This window comes from Ursus maritimus, unplaced genomic scaffold (genome assembly GCF_017311325.1).
Source record: "Ursus maritimus isolate PB19 unplaced genomic scaffold, ASM1731132v1 scaffold_28, whole genome shotgun sequence".
NCBI lineage: Eukaryota > Metazoa > Chordata > Mammalia > Carnivora > Ursidae > Ursus > Ursus maritimus.
The window spans coordinates 27,190,021-27,214,816 of NW_024425341.1; the positions used below are offsets into that span (position 1 = coordinate 27,190,021).

Here is a 24,796-nt window from a genome sequence, read left to right on the forward strand (position 1 = left end):
ATAAATCTTTGTAGGGAATGTATTGTCCAAGTGGTATCCAGAAAGTCTGAACCAAAATAAGAATGTATTGATAAAAAGTTTGAGGGCATATTCTCTGTTTCTCAATACCAGGTATTATCATTTAATTTTTCTGATAATTTGACAGTAAAAATAATAGTATAATTTTAATTAACTTTCTTAGTTTAGTAGTGTGGATGACCATGTATTTACAAGCTATTAATCATTTGTATTCTTTGATGAAATAATGTTTTTATATTTTGCCAATTTTTTCTACAGCAAAATATATCCTTTTGTTGTTAAATTAACTCTGCCTTTCTTAAAATTAGGACCTCTTGTCATGTCCATGGTAAATATGTTTCTCAGTTTGGTCTTTTATTTTTTTAAAGTAATACTTCAATGAGTAAAATTTAATTTATATTATATCAAATCCATATATATTTTCCTTTGTAATATCTTATATTTCTCAGTTACTGCTTGCCCCATGATATATGTAATCTTAATCTATTTTTCTTCTAGCTTCTATAAATTAGTTTATTCTTAAATTTAAAATTTTCAATTTACCTGAAAGTCTTTTGGTAGAAGTGTGAATAGGGACATAATTTTAAATGTACTTAAAACTACTTTAAATACTTAATTCTCTTTTTACTCTCTCTATTCTGGCCCATTTGATATATTTTTTTAATTCCGATGCCCTACAGAACTAATTAGTGTAGCTTCTTCATTCCTTTATTTATTTATTTATTTATTTATTTATTTATTTATTAATAATAATTTTTTATTATGTTATATTAGTCACCATACAGTACATCTATTCCCTCTATTTCTTTTTTTCTATAATTTAAAAATATTTATTGATTATATTGTGTAGGTTTGAGTCACTATGTAATAAAATATATTTTCAAATGGTATAATGTAGACTATATGAGTTTTAAATTGAGTCATTATGACAGATCCATTCCCTCTATTTCTTAACCTGATGCATCCTGGAAATCAGCTCAACTACTAACTCTACTTTTCTTGGATTTCTACCTGTTTAGTCTGATGTGGATGGCACTTTGCTAACATATCTTTCCCATGTCAGTGTTTGAGGAAAATCAATCTGTCTTGTTCTATTCTGAATCCCTAAGGATTAGCATAGTAATTGGCACATAGTATGACCCACTAATTTTTGCTGAATGAGTAAATTCATTAAAAGGCAAATCAGAAAAAAAGATTAGCCTGAAAAATGATATCTGCATATTTGAAAACAAAAACATAGAAATATAATAAATACAATAAATTCTAAATATATTTCCATGCTTGCTATTCACAATAACCGAATTTGCAAAAGCAGGCAAAAACACTAAGATAGCTGCTCTTGAGTAAAGACTAAGGTTTAGCAAGTGAATTATAGGTTGTAAGCATCTCAGAACTGGAAGTTCATTACCAGCCTTGTCTGAATACTTTCATTCTCAGGCAAATCAGTACATTCCAAGGCAGACCAAGTACTCTTTAGAAAACTCTTGACTTTTGGAAATTTCTTTACACTGAATCAAAAACTATTTCCCTATAAATTGGAATCCAACCAAAATCTCTCTCTGAATCACAAAAAGCAAAGCAAGTTTTCCTCTACCAGATACCCTTTCAAACATTATTTGAAAGAAATCATCATGTTCTTTTTGGCAAATATTTTTTTCTAAAGTTGCTGTATTCCTGGAAGTTAGAAAAGAGGAGAGAAATTAGATCTTTGAATTCTAATTGCGTCTGAAACCTACTTTTGGTGCATACTTTGGCTGAAACATCTACTCTAGTCAAATCATACAGCACTAAGAGTATTGTGGTAAGTAGGGTATGTGCAGGGACAAACACACTTTAGGAAGCATGACACGGGGCATTAAAATCGAGGTCCAGCTTCAGGGAAATCACCATCATCATAATCAAAACCATCATCACCACCGTCAGCAGCAGAAGCATGTTTCTAAATAGATGCACAGTCTTAAGAGGTGCCAGCCCCGTTAGAACTGTTTTAAATATCAACTCATTTTATCCACGTAACAACCTTAGGGAGTTGGCATTAGTGAAGTCCCTTTTATTGATGAGGGACAGAGGCAGACAGGTTAAATTTGTCCAAGGTAAGAAAGTAGAAAGAGGCAGATACCACATGAAACAAACCGGGGAAGTTTGACCCCAGAAGCAGTGCTCAGTTCTACACTCAGTTGTCTCTCTACCTCAAGTCCTCATGGTTTATATACTTGGTTTCATTGTTGTTGTTTTATATGAGTGAGGTGTTTTTGTGTGTTTGTTTAACACTCATTCGAGGATTACTAGTCTGGCTGAAATACAGTTTAACGAGATGCTTTCTACGTATTATATCAGAGGTTAGGAAGTTAATATGGTTTTCTAACGTAAGTTCTAGATGGGATAGAAATTATTTTTGAATCTCCAAGACTAATCAATAACCTTGCTTCGATACTAATTTGTGTGGTCATCAAAATTCTTGTAAGCAGAAGACTCCAGCAATCTGGTTTGATTGTCAATCCCCTGGCAGTTTGCATACTGTTGTGATTTCTATCAGCCTATGAAACCTGGTTTTGTCTTACCCTGAATTTCTGCTTTCTTTTCCCTTCTCATTCCCATCCTTCTCATTCCCATCCATGACTGTTTTCTATTTCGTTTAGTTCCAGGAAATAAACATCTGAACTACAAGCAAATTTAGAGATTTACATACATAGGAAGTTGAGAGCAAACCCAATATATCTATTTTATCTGAGTTTACTGCCTGCTTTTGTTTTACACAGAGATTAATTTTTCTGTGTGCATTAAATACCAAAGAATTCATTATCTAGTAACCTCAGTTCTTGATGCATTAAGTTCAAGTCACAGTATTAAACTTTGAAAATAAAATACATTCACTCTGGAAATCAAGGGTACCGGGTCCTAGATCCTCACTATAATTTGTCAAAACCCAAATACAATCCCTGTCTAATAAATTACAGGGGCATGTATTTGTGAATAAGAACGTCTCTTGCTCAGTCCTCTAGACAGTTACACAAGAAGCCAAGTCACTTAGCAAGATTAGTGGTTTGGATTGTTTGAGATCTGATTTTCTAACCAGTTTCCATATTTCATTGTCCTCTATGAATCTGCTCTGCAGAAGTAAAATGCATACCCTCCTTCTGGTTCACTCAGCCAAATGAAACTGATGGAACCCATAATAATACCTTGTCAAGGGGCTCTCAGGTAAGGAAGTCGGAGTCACAGATCAGAAAATGATCTCCTCATCATATAGCATAAAGTGGTAGAGCAGTGAACTGTTGCCAGTGTGGAGTGGGCCTGAATGGCGATGCCAAACTGAAAAACGTTGTAGTCAGAGTGTAAGAATATCCTCTAAGGGAAGCAGTGGGCGAGGCCACACTCTCATTGTCACAACACTTTGGAGCCAATGAAAGACCATGGACTTGAAAGGGATGAAGAGCTTTTCAGAAACTAAGTTAAGGAGGAGGGACAGAGTGATAATTAAAAATATATCAGTGGGTCACAAAATCTTTGAGAAATTCCCTCTATTCTCTCTCCACGGGGATGTCCATTTCTCAAATGGAATATGACACAATGATTTGATGGAGGACATCAGCTGAAGATGGAGGAGCTACATGTCGGTCACCTTCCACTGGTGAAGGCTGATGGTATTGAGAATTTTATGCCCAAAACACAGGTTGCATGAGAATGAAGATTATTCCTATATGTATTTATAATATTTAGAAATTTATAGTATTATTTATTATTTATACGCAAACTTCTTTATGAGAAGTCAGTTTTGCATGCTAGACAGATGATTGGTGAAATGAAATCGTCATCTTTCACTGTGCATTCACGTTTCTTCCCATAGACTAGGAGATGTTGACCATGTTGAAATATGTGTGTGTTTATGAGAAAGAAGACAGTGAGACAGAGATAGAGAAGCTGAGATAAAGAATGAAGTAATCCTCAGATCCTGACGACCACAGGAGGAAAAGTGGAGGCTTGGGTAATTGGTTTTATCTTTTAGTTCACACATTCAGCAAACAGGTTTCTTTTCCTTCATAAGGAAATGAGACAGGAGTGCCTAATTTGGTTGAACCAAGCATGTGAACTATGGAGAAAAAAACAGACTATAAATGACTAAAATTGGCCAATGGGTGCTTTCTTCCCATTCTCCTACACATTCTTTCCCAAACTAACCTTAGCTCATTTCCAAGCAAGTTGTATTGCTTGCAAATCCATCTCTCAGCCACTTCTATTGTAAATTCCGTTATTTTATGCCCTCTGTTTCCCCTTCACCTTCTCTATTCCTCTGATATCCCTGTGCATCTCATAGGATAATCTCTCCTTGCTCTAGACCTGTATGTAAATCTTTGAATGTATCAGTTGGCACCAATGGTACCTAGTGGTTTATGGTACATATCTTCCCTCTATTTTCACGAACCGTTTGCTGACAGGGAAAGAGTCTGAATTCCTTTGGTAGCTTCAGAAGGCCTTGTATAAAGACTTTAAGTTATTTGAAATATAAAAATAGAGATAATTTGAGCACTTGTTTTTATTCCAATCAAAATGGTATTTTTCGCATTCCAAGAATGCATTATTAATTTCACAGTCTTCCAATGGGACAGAGCAAAGGTAAAAGTACCAAATTAAGCATATGATCTCTGATTTCTCTTCTGAACTCCCCCACACACTACTCCTTCAGAGCTTTAGTAGAATTCTGTGATATATTAAAGTCTGCTGTCTAAATGTCAAATAAGTATCTTGACATTGGTTTCTGATAGATGTATACAATCATCTCTTGTCATTTATTAGACTCATGATTTCTTACAAACTTCTATTCTATATCCAAAGTTAGCAATTTGGATGTAGCTTAAATATGGAGAATCTGTAGATTTTAAGGACATCTGTGGTAGCTTAAAATAATGCACAGTGAAAACATATTTTGTCCAGTGTGGGCTGAGATAAAACTAAAAAGAAAATGTCAGTTTTATCACATTAAAATATATCCTTGCAATCATCTTCTTAGGGATGTCTGGAAACTAACTTGCAATAATCCAAAGCATTTTCAGGTAGTTCAATCATATTCCAAATGACGAATATCATTTATAAACTTTCAAGGATCAATTCATGCTATATAGCTAATGTAATGGAAATTGATGAACTGTCTGCTAAGGGCTTAAAGAATTTAGTTTAATGGATAATGGTAATTTTTCAAAACTAATTTGCAAAATAAAATTACATTGGGAAATATGAGGAAAGTGATATAATTCCTTTGGTTTTTTTAGGTTATGATTTTTAAAATTTGCAATTAATTCATCTCCATTAGTCACTGACATTGATGAAGCTCTAAATTGACACTTCAGAGTTAGGGACTGTTTTTGAATAATCTCAGTTTTTAAATGAGTGGGTAATCAATTCCTTTCTCCTCTTAATAACTATGTCGGGAGAGGTGCTCAGTGTCACACACCTGCTTTGTCATATTTCTTATTTTCTGGCCAATCTTTCCCAAATTTTAAGTGCCAATGTATTCTAGATAAACATAAATATTTCAAATAAATATTTCCTTTTCCTTAAAATTTTGCTATGCACTCTGGCCAGGGGTACAGTTTCTCCACTCCACAAAGTTGGAGATTCTTGCTCTCTTACTTGATAGAAATGTGTACCTTTTTTCTCTTTTCATTTACAAAGAAATCAGCAACTTCAATTAATAAAATAATAAATATAATCTGTGAGCAATATCTTGTTCAAGATAATCTGTCTGTAGCTGAGGGATTATTTAAAAATTTAGCAATATGATACATTTTCTGATATTGGAGTTGGAGAAATGTTGTCTTCTACCTAGAAAGTTGTCCAGGTTGACCAAGTGTTGTCTTGGATTAGGGTCTTGGTTGTAATTACACCACCTCAGTAGGAACTGGCTCTGGGTAAATAAGAAATGTCATTAACTTTTTTGATGGAGTTGTAAGAGTAAAAAGCAGAGTCACTCTCACCAGCCATATTAACTACTAAGATTTGTAACTCTAAACCCATCTTATTCCAAAAAAAGTCTATATAGATTAAGAAGGTTTGAATTTACTTAGAATGACAAAATAAAGCAACATGAAAAATACTATAATTGCATAGTATCAAGAAGTGTGACATAAAGGCAAGAAGTTGTAGGGGTCATAAATGCTATGGTGGCTAATGCAACCGAAAGTCTACTACCGGCTGGGATTATCAAATAGTATCAAAATAAGCTGTTTTCTTTTTGTGGGCATTGCATCGCTGAATAAATGATCTGAATCGGGAATTTATTTGGAACTAAATTCAATACTAAACATTTGTTTTCTGTAATATTAAGCAATAAGGGACTGAGTCTTGAACAGCAAACTCCTTTACTTCCGGACTATGTGTGAGTTACTTTATAAAAAATAATGAAGCTTAGCGATCCTGGGAGTTTGCATTTTATGAGTGAAATGTACATTTTAAGCATAAATCTTGTTTACAGAAAGCTGTTCAATATTACTTATGATTTATTGTTAATAGAAGTCAATAAAAACCATTCACCAAGATTTCTTAGGAAGTCCACATCACTTCTGTGAGGCAGGGAAAGAAAGATGATATCATACCCAATGTTGAATTAAAATTTTTAGGGGCGCCTGGGTAGCGCAGTCGTTAAGTGTCTGCCTTTGGCTCAGGGTGTGATCCCGGCGTTATGGGATCGAGCCCCACATCAGGCTCCTCTGCTGGAAGCCTGCTTCTCCCTCTCCCACTCCCCCTGCTTGTGTTCCTTCTCTCGCTGGCTGTCTCTCTCTGTCCAATAAATAAATAAAATCTTTAAAAAAAAATTTTAAAAAGGTGAGGGCACTCATAGAATTTCGGTGATTTTCCTAGAATTAGCAGCAGCGTCTACATTTATACCTGGCCCTGTTCTCTATGCTCTGCTCCGTTCTACTAGAACAGCCTCTCCTCAGATTAGAAGAGCAAACGAATGCAAGCATTCCACTTAATGGTAACTGAATTTTTGATAAAACTTGACATTTAAATTAAAACACAAATTAAGTCCAGATTCAGTTGGCTTCTGATCTTCTGCTATGTGTCCTGGATTCACGGTAAAGGTCGATGTTCTTTTGAGTCATGTATATAACCTCAGGGTATTTATTTCTTCATCTATAACATTGCCTCCCTTAACTCTAGACCTCTATTTATTCGACACACAGCAATGTGAACATACACTCTCCACACGAGAAGCTATCCTAGAGTGACTTACATGGTGAAGACGTCGAGTGTATCTCCAGCGGTTCTTGCCATCTCAAAGTAGGTTTGCAGAATGTTGACAGTTCCAGAGAGTGCTTCATGGCCACAGCCACAGAACAGGGCAACCCCAGCATAGAGCAGGATGGTGGCAATCAGGGAGGCATAGGGAATGCCTCCCAGGCATTTAATACAGCACTCAAAACACCCTGCAGAAGACCAACAGAAAACAGTTAGGAATTAATATTTTTTCTTCATCTATATTAATATTACGTTAATATATTTTCATTCTTGGAAAAAATGTCAACATTACAGGAATCTGTATTTGCATTTATAGATGACTTCAAGGTCAACATTCACATCCAGTCTGCCCTAGAGGGTACAGAAATCAAGTTTCTTAATTATAAACCCATCTTTTACAAAGAAGAGAATATTTAATTCCATTGAAGGCTTCCTCTTCTACCCCCAGACCAACAGAAGCCCTTCCTTCCCGACCCAGACTTCCTATAATAATCTTCACCACATGCTATGCATATCATTCTGTCTTGGCTTTACTGCTGTCAAATTTCATCTGCTTAAGTTTTTATTTCAAATACATTTATTCTATGGAACTCTCTTTAGCTATATATTTAAAATAGTGGGTCAAAACCTATTCATTGTGAACCCTAGTGAACTTTGCTCAGCAGTTTTTAGAAGGGAAAGAGAACAGACTAGGCAATATCTGAATGCACTGCATATAGTAAAGCAAATTATTTTAGAGGCTTTTGAGTTCAGATACTAATTTATGTTATCTTTGCAGTGACTCAAATGTGAAATATACTTCTTGCTGTGGGGCGTGATTGAAAAAAATGAGAGATGCTGAAAAATGAGACACCAGGACAGGTAAAATCCTCACTCTCCCACTGTGTGTTTTTCAGCAACTTTATTCTTTTCATTTCATCGTTTGTAAAAGGTGACAGTAAGAATTCCCCTCAAATCATTCTTGTGAGCATTAAATAGGTAATCACACTACTGTGTATTTACCCAAAGAATACGAAAACACTAATTCCAAAAGATATATGCACTCCTATGTTTATAGCAGCATTATCTACAATAGCCGAATTGTGGAAGCAGCCCAAGTGTCCATCGTGGATGAACGGATAAAGAAGATGTGGCATATAGATATATGTACAATGGAATATTACTCAGCCATAAGAAGAATGAAAACTTGCCATTTGCAACAACATGGATGAAGCTAGAGAGTATACTGCTAAGTGGAGTAAGCCAGTCAGAGAAAGACAAATACCATACGATTTCACTCATATGTGGAATTTAAGAAACAAAACAAATGAACAAAGGGAAAAAAAGAGACAAACCAAAAAACAGACTCTTTACTCTAGACAACAGATGGTTACCAGAGGGGAGGGGGGATAGGTATGGATGAAGTTGTGATGGGGACGAGAGTGCAATCGTCATCATGAGCACTGAGTAATGTACAGAATTGCTCAATCACTATATTGTACACCCAAAACTAACATAACGCTGTATGTTAACTACACTGGAAGTTAAATTAAATTATTAAATTAAATTAAATTAAATTAAATAATTAAATTAAAAAGTGAGTTAATACATAAAATAGTGCATGCCATGGAGTAACCACTCAATAAATGTCAGGGTTACCATTACTAGACATACCTTTAACTATATTAACTATGATTTTGTTGTAATATGGTTTTCAAATAAACTTTGACTACAGGAATCACTTTTGCTTTTTAAAGTTTTGTCACATTAGTTTTTTGAAAGATAGCTTTTTAGTCTGACATCAGAAAACCATGGTTGTTAATATTATAAATAAGTATCAGAACTTGCTAGATATCTTCTAAGAGCTTAACTGGAAATGTTTAAGTGTGTATGTTTTGCAATAAGACATATTGATGAGTATACCAAACCAGCTGCTGGTAAGAAAGGAAGCTTAAGTAAGGGGCTGCCAGGCTCAGAGCAACTCCTAAGATGATCTCAGTTTCCCCTCCATCCACCTGTGTGTGTCCCCCCTTCTCCACTACATATATCCTACTCCAGAGATTTCCTCCTACTTTTCTCCTTTTGGAAATGCTTGATCGAATCTCCTTTTGTAATGCTGAAGCCTCTCAAAAACTCTCTACATAACTGGCTCTTCCTTTCTGCAGAAACAATAAATGAGATTGGAAAATGGATTGTTATTTATTGTACTTAAGTAAGTCATAGGAAGATCTGTGTGCACTTTCCCTAGAATGCATATATGTTTATAGTGACATATGATGCATGTGATAATTGTAAAGTTCCTGTGAAGTAATTTTATATTTGAAGAGTGGTCTATCCTGCTAATTTTAATACTGATCATTGGAACTGGTCTTTTTATTTTTTTAGTAAAGATTTTACTTATTTATTTGACAGAGAGACAGCGAGAGAGGGAACACAAGCAAGGGGAGTGTAAGAGGGAGAAGCAGGCTTCCTGCCGAGCAGAAAGCCCAATGAGGAACTCGATCCCAGGCCCTGTGATCATGACCTGAGCTGATGGCAGACGCTTAACGACTGAGCCACCCAGGCGCCCCTGGAACTGGTCTTCTTGAAAGAATTATGGCTCACCTCATCTGCCCCAGAGGCAAAGAAAGAAATTTGAACATGTCCTCACTTCCACAGAAATTGTTAGTACAGGAAATCATTTCTTGAACATTCCTTCCCCGACACACACACGCACGCACACACGCAATATGGGGAAGTAGAAAAGGTTAGAACAGCTTGACACTTCATATGATAGGAAGAGATTTCACTAGCAGATGGATGAGACCAGAGTGTGTAGTCTCTGAATGTCATTGAACACAGTTTTGAGTTGTGATTAACAGGATAGCAGAAAAATCTCTGAACTATCCTTTGTTTCTCCATGTTGTACAAATTTCACCTTATTGGTTATTTAAAATAAAGAAGAATAAAAACAAAATTAGTACCAAACCAAACAGGAGTTACCCTTATTTTGGTGAATGCCCCCAAGCAGCCCTATGATTTCAAATCCAATTCCTTTGTGATTTCTCTCCCCTACTATTCTGGAAGAATTTGATATAGGTATGTGGGATTTCTTCTGCAGGCAGTGAGGTGTCAAAACCAGATTAATGTAGTCAACAAAAGCCTTCAGAATAGAAGTTTAGATATAAAGAAAGAAAGATATAAAACATTAAATTCATAGGTGGGAATTACCTTTCCTTGGTCTTATCAAAGCTTATAACAAAGCAAACATAAAATCAAAATGAGGCCCAGGAACAAAGAACTGGTAAGCCTATCATTGAAGACTTTTGCTTAATTCTGCTAATTTGAATTCTAATTCAGAGCCAGTTTCTACTTATTTCACATTTTCTCGATCGTGGTTTAGATGGACCAAAACTAGGACCCCCATGCAAGCAAGCCTATTTTCTTAGACTCCATAGTATCTCAGGGGAGGGAGAATGGTGGTAGTTATTAGTGTCACAGTCTATAGGATTAGTTATAGTAGTGTCTTTTAAATTCAGAAAAACATGAGATGAATTTCAATACTGCGTAAACCCGAATTGACAACCCTGAGTGAACAGGCATTTCTGAATGAGTTCAAGATCTCCAAATTAAATGGCAATATTTCCTTTACTCCCTATTTAAATGCTGCCATTTAAATCCCTTAGAATTATATTAACCTTATCGACGAATACAAATTTCTCTAACCCTCCCTTACTGCCAAGTCAGGCTAGACTCCTTCAGTTGGAGTCCTGATCCTCTGTAAAGCTTTTACTCAAAATATGAAACTTGAAGAATCTTATCATGCACATTTTGCACTTGTAATGGGCTAGATCCTAATTACCCCCACTCTTCCACAGGGCCTGAGTTGCCTATTAGATTTAAAAGAAGACTCTCAGAACTCCCATTTGGGGAAGGAGCGCATCATTTCAGCCTTCTCTCCAGCTGCCAGAATCCCACATAGTTGCTGGCAGGGGGGCTTCTTTCCACCCACAGTGAGAAACAGCCTTGGCAGAGCCTCAGAATCACCATGGCAACCATGCTCTGGGGCCCAGGACATGCTCCCAACAATCATCCTTTAAGGCTGAGGATTCAACTGCCACCCACCACCACGTTTTTACTGCACCTCAAAATGAGAAACCACTCCATTTAATGATTCTCGGTGAAAGCGTCGTAAGCGGAGTGTTGGCACTGGAGAAAATAAATTTCTTGAGAAAATCTCTATAAAAACAATAAAGACTCCTTTGCACAGAAAACACTTTCAAGGCTAGATGAGATGAGAATAGGCCACTGGTTGTCAGGTAAAGCTGCTGGTTCAAATACTGAACGTGGAATTTACATGCTATCCAGGAGACACTACGTGCAGACACAGAGAAGCACTCATACGTATCCATTCCTAGTTGTATTTTCTCAAATGAATTAACACTATGCCTTTACTTTCATACAAAAAAAAAAAATCAAAGGAATTACAAGACTTTCTTTTCAATACAGTCTGAAACATTAGCATTTGTCCGATATTTAGTGGGGTTATACCCTGACTTGCCCTAATACAAAAATTAAAAACAACAACAACAACAACAACAACAACAACAACAACAACAATGGCCCAGGAGTTCTTGACATACTCTATATTTTTTAGAAAGAGGGGATACATGATTAATTTACTCCCATTTAAACATCGTGAAGTAAACACAAGCCTTTGCCTTTGCTCATTCAACAAAGTGCACCAAGATAAGTCAAGGGGAAAGAATGTAAACCAACAAGGAAAAGAGCCTGGAAAATAAGCAACGGAGAAGAGAGGCTAGCAACACAGTGACAGATTCTGGAAAAGAGACCGACAAATGAGACTGACAGTTTATTCATTGATAAATATTTCCTAGCACCATTTACCAATGAGTTGATGCTTTCTCTACTGAATACTCGGTCATCACCAAGTACCCCGAGAGGTTTGGGTGTATTTGGGGGCTGTCTATTCTGCTCCATCAGTGTCCTGGTCTGTCTCTGGGCCAATGTCACACTGCCTTACAATATGTTTTGATTCGTGGTGGAGACAATTCCCCCAATTTGTTCATCTTCCTCACATGCATCATGCTATTAGTGGCTCTTCTATATTACCATGTAAATTTCAGAAACAGTTTGTCTGATTTCACAATGTAACTAATTGGGATTCTGACTCGTATTTATATACTGATTTTGTATCTAGAAATTTTGCCAAATTCTTTTGATGATCTTCTGAATTATTTTGATTCTGTGAATTACTCTGAATTTGTTGATAATCATATTATCTGTGAAAATTTTGAGCTTTCTTTCTTTTCATTATTTGTACCTTGCATTTATCTTTCTATTGGCTTATTCTGTCAGGTAAAATGCAATGAGAAGAGTGGAGACCATGAGAAAAGGGCACCTTTTCTTGTTCCTGATAATAAAGAAAACACTTGCTATGTTTTACCATTAAGTGTGATGGCTGCTGTTGGTTTATTGGTTAAAGAGGTCTCTTTAATTTTGAATTCCGTAACATGCTTTTCCCCATCTGTTGAAATAATTTTGTTGTTTCTTTTTATCTGCCATTTCAATAAGTTTTTCTAATTTAAACTAGCATTCCTGAGAAAAATCCAACTGAGTCATACTGTATTTTTCATACATTGCTGAAGTCGTCATGCTAACATTTTGTTCAATACTTTTGCATTTATCAATTCTTCCGCAGATAGTTCCTGAGTCCTCACCAGGTGCCAGGCAGTATGCTAATTGCCGGAGCTGTGGAAGTAAGTAAGTAAACAAAAAGCTCTGCTCTCTTTCTAGAGGTGGAAGACAGACAATAAGCAAGATGCAGAAGTAATGTGAGATTGTGAAAAGTGCAGAAGGAAAAACCAAAACAGGGAAGAAGCATAGGGAATATTGGAATAATGATTTCAGTTTTTTCAAGAAAGGAATAACCCAGATGACATTTTTAAAAAAGACCTGAAGGAGAGAAAGGAGCTGTCCAGGAAGGTCTGTGGGAGAAGAGGGTTTCAAACAGGAAAAGTAAACGCTAATGTCCTGAGGCAGGTGTGTGACTAGAGTATCTGAGGAAAATTTAAGAAGCCACCGGTGGTAAAGTAGACTGAAGTTAAAACAAAGGAATATAAAATGAGGCTGAAAGTATAGTGGGTGAGGATAGGGATATCTATGTTAATGAATGTCACTGAATGGGACCGACATCTAATTTTTGCTTTCTTGTTTTGGAAGCACGTTTATACTAGCCTTGTAATGTGACTGACCTCCTTTTTCCACACCCTAGGATTGTGGGGCTGTTTGCGTCAGCTTTAGCTACACCACAAATATTTGGTAGAACTAGTCAGTAAAACCATTCAGGCCACTCGTGTACTTTGTGGGAAGAATTTTAACTACTGATCTAATTTGCTAATTGTTACAGACCTAATCAAGTTTTCTATTTCTTTGTAAGTCTGTTTACTAAGTTCAATTTTTATAGGCATTTGTAAACTTAATATAATATTTAAAATCTATGATCAAGTTGTATGTAATTCTGTTTTACAGTATTTTTAATTTGTTCATCATCTGCTCATATTTCCTTTGTTTTCTCTCATGATTTCAATGTCCTTCCTTCCTTCGTTTCTTCATCCCTCCATTCCTCCATCCCCCCACCACCTCCCCACCTTTGTCTCTCTTCTTGTTTCTCTCTTTCTTTCTCTATTCTTAAAGTGCATCAGTCAGGATGCCTATGTTTTATGTTCTATGTTTGCTACAAAAATTAAAAAAAAAACATTTTCAGTAATTTAAAACATCACATTTTATCTTTCCATTAGGCTATAATATTTCCAACCCAAGTTAGTAGTGGGGCTCTCTCCCCATGATAGCCCATTCAGAAACTCAGGCTGAAAAAGGAGACATCATCTGCAACACTGCCAGTCATAACCTTGGAATAAGAAACATCAGGAAAGTCTCACTTTGACAGTTAAATACTCTGAGCTGCAAGTGATAGGTGCCAATTCTACTCACAGTCCAATGGCTGAAAAGAGTCAACATGCTTCCCTCCCAAACGCAAAGAACACAAAGTACGATTCTACCATGTTTGCACAAGACAGAGAACCCTAAATACTTAGCAAATAGTACTAAGAACTACCATAATAAAATGCCAATGATTTTTCAATATTATTATTCTTTTCAAATAACCTATTTTGCATGATTATTTCATGTTTCATTCATGTGTTTTGAAATTATTTCTTTAATTTTACTTTATTGGGATGTATTTTGCTGTATGTTTCATAATGTCTTGAGATGGTTGCTGGGCTCATTAATTTTTAGTCTTTCTTTTCTAATAAAAATATATAAGGATGTGAAGTCCCTTCTAATTTTACTTGAGTGAATTTCACAAGTTCTAATATGTGATCCTTTCATTATTTTTCAGTTGTAAGACTTTTCTAAAGCCTACTGTGATTTCTTTTTGATACAAAATTTATTTATATATTTGTTTTCTCTGTTTTTTTTGTTTTAATTCCCAAATATGTGAGGTTTTTCTATTTTTTGGTTCATTATTTGTTTGTGCCTTAATTGCATCATTTTTATTTATTTTATTTTATTTTTTAAAGATTTTATTTATTTATTTGACAGAAAGAGAGACAGCCAGCGAGAGACGGAACACAGGCAGGGGGCGTGGGAGAGGAAGAAGCAGGCTCCCAGGGGAGGAGCCTAATGTGGGGCTTGATCCCAGGACCCTAAGATCACGCCCTGAGCCTAAGGCAGATGCTTAATGACTGAGCCACCCAGGGGTCCCTAAGTGCATCATTTTTAGAAAACATGAGGTGCAGGATAGCCAGCTTTTGAAATTTATGGTACTTCCTTTAAATTAAATCTTAAACTTGGTTTTTTCTAGTCTCTCTAAGGTAGCAGAAATTAAGGTCACAAATGCATAAGAGAATTGGCTTGTGGGATCAAATTGTGAGGGACTTCCCCCTCCCAACCCATGCAAGGTAAAAGACAGGTAATATTCTTTTCTATCCTACAGAGAATATTTGTCATTATTGTTGTTATGTTTATTTTTTGTTTTGTTTCATTTTGGTTTTATTGGTTTAGCCTTCTACTAGTGCCTTTTAGCATCCTGGTTTTTTACTATGTATTCCAAGTTGACTCCATGCCTTGGGTAAAACTCAGGCTCTGTTTCCTAACCACGGCTACCCAGCTACCACATGTACAGTCAAGGAGACCAGGAATATGAAAATGACCCCAGAGATTTTCTCGTGGCTTCAAAGCTATCTTGCTTATCCCTCTGAACTACTTTTACTTTTTTTTCGGCCACTGAGGATTCTGGTTACTCTCTTGCCAGAATACCAATGCATACAAATATGGGTAAATATATTTTGATTCCGTCTATATTTTGAGTGTCTATTTTAAGTCCATACACATATTAATTCCATCGTTTTAATTGTTTTGCAACAGCAAAGCTTTTCATGTCATTTAGTCTATCATACTGCTGGTGGGCAGCTTAGAAGATCAGATAAGGAAGTCCAATATCCACATCCAAATATGAGGTCCACCGTGAAAAACAGAGAAAATGAAGATTAACAAATTATCAGACACTCTAAAGCAGTTTCCTAGAATTGAAGAAGGTGAGTCTCCAGATTGATAGTACTTTCCTCTCTGGAATGACTCCCTTTGTGGAGTCCTTATCTCCCCACAACCTACTGCTTGCCTCGCAGCCATGCCGATACCAAAGAGTAGAGAGGCTGAGGCTGGGTCATGTGGCCAAGAGAGCTCTTCTAGTTATGGCAATAAGGGTCTTAGACAAGTCATCAACATGCAAGGGAAATGTGAAATTATCACACTGCTAAAGTTAAAGCAAATGATTTTTCACAGGACTGGTGCTGAAAATGTGTAACAATTCAATTTAGCTTTAGGATCCTTAAGCGTCTGTGGAGATGTTAGTGGCATGGAGCCAACCTGACTTTCTCCTATCCTATTATGCAAGGAAATATGTCCCTTGGACAGAAATAGTACAGTCACCATTACATCATGACTTGCCTGTACTAAGTTTATTTCACAAATTCACCCCTTTTTTTTCTATGGCTTATTAGCAGCATAGGCACTGAATCACTCTGTCAATATACACTGAATGTTTTCTGAGCACTTACTAGTTTTGTACACTGAGTGTGCACGAGTGACCAGTAAAATATGGTCTTTACTCTTTTTGAGGCTCCATACTAATGAGAAATAAAATTAAAAATTTCTAGTACTTTTTCAGAAACTTTTCCAAAAATATTCTTTCTAAGTAGCTAGTATTGTGATATCTTGAGTGTCCAATCAGAGCAGCCAGGATCACAGCCTGGCTTGCCTATCTTATCTAATAACATAGAAGCTCAAAATTATGCTTCTCGAGAATGCTTTACACTGTAAAGTTTATAGCAGACAGACTTTCATGAACCCTTTAATTAATGACAGGATCATCTATATTTTTAAAGCATTCTAGAATATAGCCCACAAAATCCCCAAATATTATTGAAATTTAATTAAAGCTTCATTTAAATATATTGCTGGCCTAACAAAGTACAGAGTTAAGAGAAGCATTTGAATACTTCAGGACAAATTATCAAGATAGCAAATGAAAATGACAGGATTTGAAGTTAAATATTTTAGTCATTGATGCATATCTGTACTTAAATCAGTTCCCAATTTTAAAAAGAGCATCTTTATAGAGGAAAAGAATATACAGGTTTCAGAGATTTTCTTTTTCCCCTCCTAATTTAGTGGCTGGATACCAAAACCACCAGGGCTTTTGTCAAAAATAGAGATCCCATAATCCCCTCCCTTGAAAACTTCATTTTTATCAAGTGCTTCAGTTGATTCTGATGGACAGATGTAGCCGCATATAGAAGCCATGCAGAATTGTATAAAATCATATTACATGCCTAACATGTTTTGAGATGAGTTGATAGTGGCATGGATACACATGTAATACAGGGATTAAGAAGGATTTGCTCTAAGAATTTTGAACAGATTATTAAACAAAGGATGCAGTTTATAACTAAATGACATTGATAAGCATTTTTTGAGTGGTTCCAATGCATCAGAAATAGTGCCAAGACTTTAAGGTATTGACTGTGTGATCTCCACAGCAACCCGATGAGGGAGGTATGACTACATACAGGCAATTTTACAAATGATTATTGAGGGTCAATCCTGAAAAACATGTGAAAGCCTATGTAGTATGGACTTCCCAGAAGAATAATGACATGTTTCTTTCTAAAATATTTTATTATGGAAATTTTTATAATATTAACATTTATGATTCAGATTGTTTTAAAAAAGACTATATCGCTGATTACAGAACATTCTGTACTGGTCAACATGACTTAGCAAAAGTGTTTTGATTAATTAAACATATTTCCCAAGCAGGAAAGTTAATTGCTTCAATAATGATTAGAGCCATACCCTCTCACTGTGATAAATAAGCCCAGAGGGTGAGAGAGCAATCAGGTGGAGACCTATTTCTCACGTGCCATCAGAGCAATCCCCAGAGGGAAAAGAAGTGGAGCATCAAACTTCTCTGAGTTCCAGGCACCTGTGAGGTTTTTGTAGATCTTGTTCAGATGATGTTTGGAGATCCAGTTAAACCCCTCATCTTCCCCTGTAATGAATCGACCAATTACCATAAATATCGACATTCCTGGTTTCCTAACAACTTTCAAATTTGTTCAAAATGTTGCTTGTTTGTTTTTTGGGTTACCCATTGGTGCCTAATGAGCCATCCCCAAAATGCATTAACCTAAAATAACAATGTATTATAACTTCTCACAGTTTTCATGGGGTTATTGGACTCAAATGGACAGTTTTCATTTGGGATAATTTAAGCAATTGCAGCCAGAATGTGGATGGTACTGGAAGTTTTCTGAAAGCTTGAGTAAGCTGATGTCCAAGATGGTTTCTCTGCTTGCATGTATGGTGCCCCGCTAGCATGCCTGGAACAGTCAATGACTCCCTAGGAATATCTCATTTCCAGTGGCCTCTCTAAGTGGCAATTAGAGCTGTCTCACAGCATGGCGAGGACATAATGGATGGCTTCTATCAAAGCAATAGCTTCAAGACACAGAAAGCAGAAGTTTCCAATCTTCTTCAAGGCTGAGCCCAGAAATGGCAGAGAATCATTTTTGCCATATTTTACTCTCAAAGCAATCACCGACAGCTCAGATTCTTGGAGATTGAGAAGTGGATTCCAACTCTGGATGGAGGGAGTGGTAAACAGCCTGCAACCATCTTTAATTGGCCACAAGGTTATCCAGTTTAAAACTGAACTCCCTACCCCAAGGACTGCTTTGTTTTCCTCCATGACACTCATCAACACCCAACCTATTGTTTATCTCCGTTGCTGACTTTGTTTTTTGACTCTCTACACCAAAATGCGAAAACTTTAAGTTCAAAGATTTCCAGGTTTTGTTCATTTTTATATGCCTCATTCCTACAATAATATGTGCCTCATGGTGGGTGTTCAATTAGTATTTGCTGAATAAATGAATTAATTGGAAAATCTGTCAACTAGGGTTGACAGGTTAAAAAGAGATCATTTGCCTCACACTTTCCACCATGTCTACCCTGTAGCAAATGTCAGAATCATGAAAATTTCCTACTTTGGGACAAATTTGGGGAATGGATATTGGTTACAACACTACTTTTAGTTTTTTTTGGTCTCACACCTCTTGTTTTTAATCAGCTTATTTTTCTTTCTATGTAACACATAAAGAACGTTTATGCAGGTTTGCTGGGGGAGATAATTCAAAAGCCTTCTTGTAACGGATTCTTTTAATTTTGTGGAAGAAAAAACTGGGATTAGGTTACTCATCATACAATAGCATACAGCTCCATACCTGGCAATGCTTGCACTTAAACTAATATGTCTGTCTCTAAAATTCTGCTCTGATAATTACACCATACTGAGGATTATCGATATGACCCTCCACCAGACAAAATAAAAACACATACTTCTACACCAAAAGCAATACAGAAAGAGTTCACAGAAGACCCCAAGAGCTACAGAACTATTAAATTCCCAGCCGAAAAAGCTGACGATGACATTGAAAATAAAAGTCAAAGTCACCGGCCTCTTAAGCAAGCAAATTTAGGAAAAGAGGATAGTATTTTTTAAAAAACTGATTCATCACAAGTTATTTACTGCTGTTCAAAAGAATGTTATATAATTTTGCAAATCACTTTTTTAGTATTGCTCCAAAATAATATGGTGCCTAAGATACATTTTTCCCACTAAGATATATTTTCTTTGAAACAGTTACACTTTCCTAGATGGGTCTATTCCTTATCTTGCCTCACATATCATTAATTCAAAATCTGGAGGAAATATTTCAAAACATAAATGAAAGTGTGTCACTCTCCACCTTGAAATCCCTCTTTGACTTTCCTTTGTGTTTCTCCACCACTACAGTTCTCATGCTTTCCTTACACACTAGAGTGCTGCTCGTGATCTCTCCCGCATCCTTACCCCCACTCTCCACGTGCCCCCCCCCCACCCCGGCCCCCGCACTGGCTCCACTGGCCAGCTTTCAATTCCTGAAGATGAGCCTTTGCACTCATGCTGTTCCTTCTGCTTTGACTGATCCTCTAATGCTCCTTCCCTCTCACAGTCCACATCGTTTCCTTACAGAGAATCCCCTTTATGACTCATGAAAGAGGATCCTACTTTCGATACAAGAAAAGCCTAGTGGAAATTGTGTATTCATTAATAATAAGGCAGAATTCCTTAATCATAGCATAACTTAAAGCTCAACATTTATTAACAGACATTTACTTCTTAACTGTGCATTTTTCTGCATCGGTACTTACTGATGGTCACTAATGATGAGACTGCACAGATTGTCAACACTTGAATTCAGTGGAATTTTATACTATAGCACAGTAGCACTGCTATTAACTCTCATTTCCATATATTACATATAGATGAGCAATAAAGTTTTAAAAATTAATCATTAGTCTTTAGGATAGACATCCTTTCCAAGAAAACTAGAAAGAAAGGAAAAACTGGTGATAAAATGGGTCCTGTAGGATCAGTGGGGATAGGCTGCTTTACATAAAAATACTTCACCTTCACGTGAATTACACATTTAGGCTGTGTGTTTTATTCTTGGCTAATACGGTGAACTAAGTATTATAAAAAAATTTTTAAGTATCTCCTGCATATCACAAAGGAGCTACGACAATTGCCAAGGATTTTCAGTGTAATAAGGCATTCTGTTTTCAAACAGGCATTATGTGTTACAGATGAAGCAATATGGCATTATGAGGTTATATTTTTAATATTAAATAACATATAAGACTTTGTAAAATTGTGCCAATTAAGCATAGCAGTTTGGATCCCAGATCATGTATCTCGATATGGTGCTATCTTTGAACCTCAACACCAAGGCAATTTTAAGATGCTTTGAACCTAATAATCACTGCGAAATTTTTTATAACCATATTAACAACTTCAAAACCAGCAATATTTTGCTTATGCTATTATTCCAGATATTCTGTGGATTTTTACAAAATAAAATTAGTGTTTATATGCAATGTAAGTTTTTTCCTTAGTTAAATGAATTTATTAGGCTTTTAAAGGGGAACAATGAATTATTTCTGAACCTTATGCAAAATTCAAATATGGTCAGCACATATTATCTTGATCTCTTTTATTATACTGTTACTTTAAAAATAAAAGAACAAATTAACTTTTAAAACTAACCTTGAAAAAAGAATAACGTTTACATTATTAAAATAAAAAATCTACTAGTCAGTATTTAAAACATATGACACTAAAAAAAAAATATTGATCACAGCTTTCTTCAAAATTCCAGTAAAAAAGCAAAGAGAATCATCAACTAGCACACTCATAGTACATGATCAAATGCCTACCATTAAAATAGAATTGAAGTATATTTAAAATAAAATTAAGGAATTTGAACACATTCTTAAAAATAGAAATATAACTTTAAAAACTAGTGACTAAAAGAACCACAAAATAATTCTTAATTATAACTTTAAGTTGTAAAAGATAATTTGGAAAATTAAAAAAATACAAATTGTCTTTTAAAAGGCAGCATGAATTACTTATTCAAAGTTTACTTGTTTAATTGAGTTCATGGAAATTCACTATGACATTTGCAGATAAAACCATATTTCTCTAAACATAATGATAGGTTTTTACAGCAATCTGGTATTTTAGGATTTACACATTTGTTCTCAACTTAAAGATGATTTTTTTTTCAGAAAGGCAGATATTAAAATTTTCTGTTTCATAGTTACTACAGTCAATAAAAATTTGGCAGAAGGCAAAATTTAAAGCCATGTTCTGAAACACCAAAATGATAAGAATATTTTGAAGAACATTTCCTAAATCAAAATGTTATTTCAAAATATATATGAATAGAGAAAAACAAATCACCTTCAGAAAAATCACATTATGCTGTTTTATCATGAACATCAGCAGAATTTTCAAAATGGGCGCATAACTGTTATTTCTTCACAATTAGTCACAAACAAATTGTCACAATATATTAGAAGGAAAAGTCTCTTCTGCGGTCTGAAAGTACTGTTAGGGGCATCTGAATAGTCTGATGTATATTTGGAAATAGGCAAAATGGTGGCATTTCGAAATAGAAATGTCATTTCTGTAAGCACTATCTTTTGTCAAGCACCAGAGTCTTTAAAAAGCTAAAATATATTCTTAAATCAACAGAACAATAGTTTTCCTTTCTGTCCCTGTCCTTCTCATCAGAGGAGCTATTGTTATATGCTCCGCTCCCTAAAGGACAGGCAAGTGTTAGTTCAGTCTCTAATAAATCTTTTTAAATGTTGTGAAGGCAATGTTGATTTTATTTGAGCCATGCATAAGTCTGTCATTTTGTGGCTTTTATTACAATTGGAATGAGCAGCGAGATCACAAAATAAAGATGCACTGTGTTTTTATTACAGTGATTTTCACTCCCTACTAATTTGTCCCATATCCCAAATACTTAATGTCCTTTGCTTCTTTTGATCGTATCCCATGTGACTCCTAGACAGTGGTGGTTAAAAAACAAAGGTTTAGAGAGAGATAAGGGGGCTACAAAGAAGCCAGTGAACATGTGAGAACCTAATATGCCTTTCAGCTGTTTTTGTACTCTGCTCACCACAGGGCGCGTCTTTAAGAGAGCTCTGCCGATGTATGAAAACCTGCATTTGACATAAATCTTCTTCTTTCACATTACTAATCCCCAGAATTTTATGAATACACACAAAGCTCATTTTCAGTTCCTGCCAGTCACCTCTAGCGGCTGTGAAGTAAAAGTAAGCATTTCTGCAAAAGCAGCAGCAGAATGCCCATGGAAAACGGAAATGGCAGCTACATTAAACAAAACAGTAGATTTTTATAATCTGAAGTACAGACTCTACGCTTGGATGCAGTGTTCCTGTACTGTGGTGTGTATGTGCTTTGAGAATAAGCCTCTGAAATGAAGGGTTAGGATTTATGTATCTTTATACATGCAGCATGTCATACAGAGTCTGGCTCATGAACACAGCAGGCATGGAGCAACAAGGACCTATCTTCTTTCTCTGTCTGCTGCTGTGTCTCATTGCATCAGGATCTATGTGAGTCAACGTCACCCATCAAAATGTCTATGCTTCAACTTCAACATGTTGTCAACTCATATATTGGAAAAAAATATACTGGAGTCATTGCAGCAGAATCAAAAGATGGAGCTAAACCCAAGGACACCTTAGGAATATAGCTCCTACTATAAAGAAAAAATAGCAATTTCTGTCCTTGGCCATGACTGGTCATCACTGAGGTGTGATGGAAAGACCTTGCAGAAAGTCATTAACAGAACTGTGCTATATTTCTGGCCTTTTTTCCCCAATAAGTAGCAGTTCCTTAAACTTTTCTAGTGTCTAGTTTTTTTCTTTTTTTAAGGGGTGCCTAGGTGGCTCAGTCAGTTAAGCATCTGACCCTTGATTTCAGCTCAGGTCCTGATCTCAGGGTCTTGAGACTGAGCCCCGTGTCCAGCTCCATGCGGGGCGTGGAGTTTGCTAAAGAGTCTCTCTCTACCTTTCCCTGTCCTCTCTCTCTTAAAAAAAAAAAAAAATTGAAATTAAGAAGCTCCATGGGGAGGTTTTACAGGCTATAGGATTGGTTTTATTATCCTTCAAGTGCTGTATAAACTCATTAGTTTAATGGTTTTCTCAAGTCATTGGAAAGTCCTAGGTTAGCTATTCTTAAAAATATTGCTTGCTAAATAAACACACTGTTTGGGATTTAAACATGGAAGACAGTGTTTTGTATTCACGATGAACACTGTTGACACTTCAGGCAGCTTCAACAGGTAATATATGATCAAATTTAGAAAATTGAAAGAATTATTTCTTTCTAAAGCATCTAACAATGTTCATGCTAAGACTGAACTTGGAAGTGAGAGAAAGTAATTAGGGTGAGACATTCAAAATTGTTTTAATGAATGACAGTGAACAATATATTCCAGTGGTATGATATTTTTTTCTATTTTCTTTAGAAATGTGACCAAATTCCACACCATAATTTATAAAATTATATTATGCATAATGTATAATATGTAAAAGTTGTTTTCTACTGTTAAAATTACAGTATTTTAAAAACCCTATCATTGTTTGCAGATAATATTCTGGAAGAAGATGCTTACAGTAACTGTATTGGTTTACTCTAATATAATGAGATTCTAAACAATACCTAGCCTTTCTGCTGTTGAGTTATGCAAAGATGATATATAACTCTAAGACTATTTTCCTTTCATTTAAGAAATCACAAGACCCGAAGTATTTTACAACCAGAATGGAATGAGGAAAATACAGGTGAATTGGGCTACAAAGTGGCCTTGACCAGATATCTCATGACGAAGAAGCAAATGTCCAGGGGGTACTCAGACACTATTTATGTTTGATCAAGACAAATGTTTCATGGAAATAAAGCCATCATCTGTGTGGATTCTTCCTCTTTTCTCAGCATTCCCATGACTCCCATTTCAACCTCATATTTGGCTTTTAAACTAGGTAAGACTAGCCAGGAGGCCTATCTGCTTGAAAATTTAACAAATGCTGAGGTACTAAAGGGAAAGCAAAAGAGATGTTTCTGGAGGAGTTTGGCTAGAATACTGTATTTTTACCAAAGTGTTCCAGAATTTGAACTGGCAGACTTATTGTATTTTAATCATTTATGACCTAAATTAAGAGAAAATATGATGACCATCGGGTGATGTATGGAATGGTTGAATCACTATATTGTACCCCTGAAACTAATATATCTCTCTATGTTAACCTACTGGAATTAAAATGAAAACTTAAAAAAAGAGAGAGAAAATATGGACCGTTCATGTAATAGTTGGGTTGCTTTTAAAATGTAAAATAATAAAGGGAGCTATTCTTGTCATTTAAAAAGATTTATGAAACTACTAAACATTGAATATTACCGGACAAATAATAGTTACACATGTAGTCCCTATTTAAAAAAAAATAAAAAAATAAACTAACAGAATGTCTACCTATGAGTCCAGATGTTAACACCAATAATCTGGAACTCTAATAC

General features: G+C 35.7%; 1 protein-coding gene across 1 annotated transcript in view; it reads right to left on the reverse strand.

The window, feature by feature from the left end:
• The window catches only part of GPM6A (glycoprotein M6A), a 57,261-nt gene extending 39,376 nt beyond the window's left edge, over positions 1-17,885 (reverse strand). Inside the window, exons 1-2 of the mRNA XM_008708892.2 lie at positions 17,717-17,885; positions 7,250-7,442 (exon numbers count right to left, since the gene is read on the reverse strand). Coding sequence (XP_008707114.1) covers positions 7,250-7,442; positions 17,717-17,885 — 362 coding nt within the window. The remainder of the gene's footprint in view (positions 1-7,249; positions 7,443-17,716) is intronic.
• Positions 17,886-24,796: the final 6,911 nt, after the last annotated feature.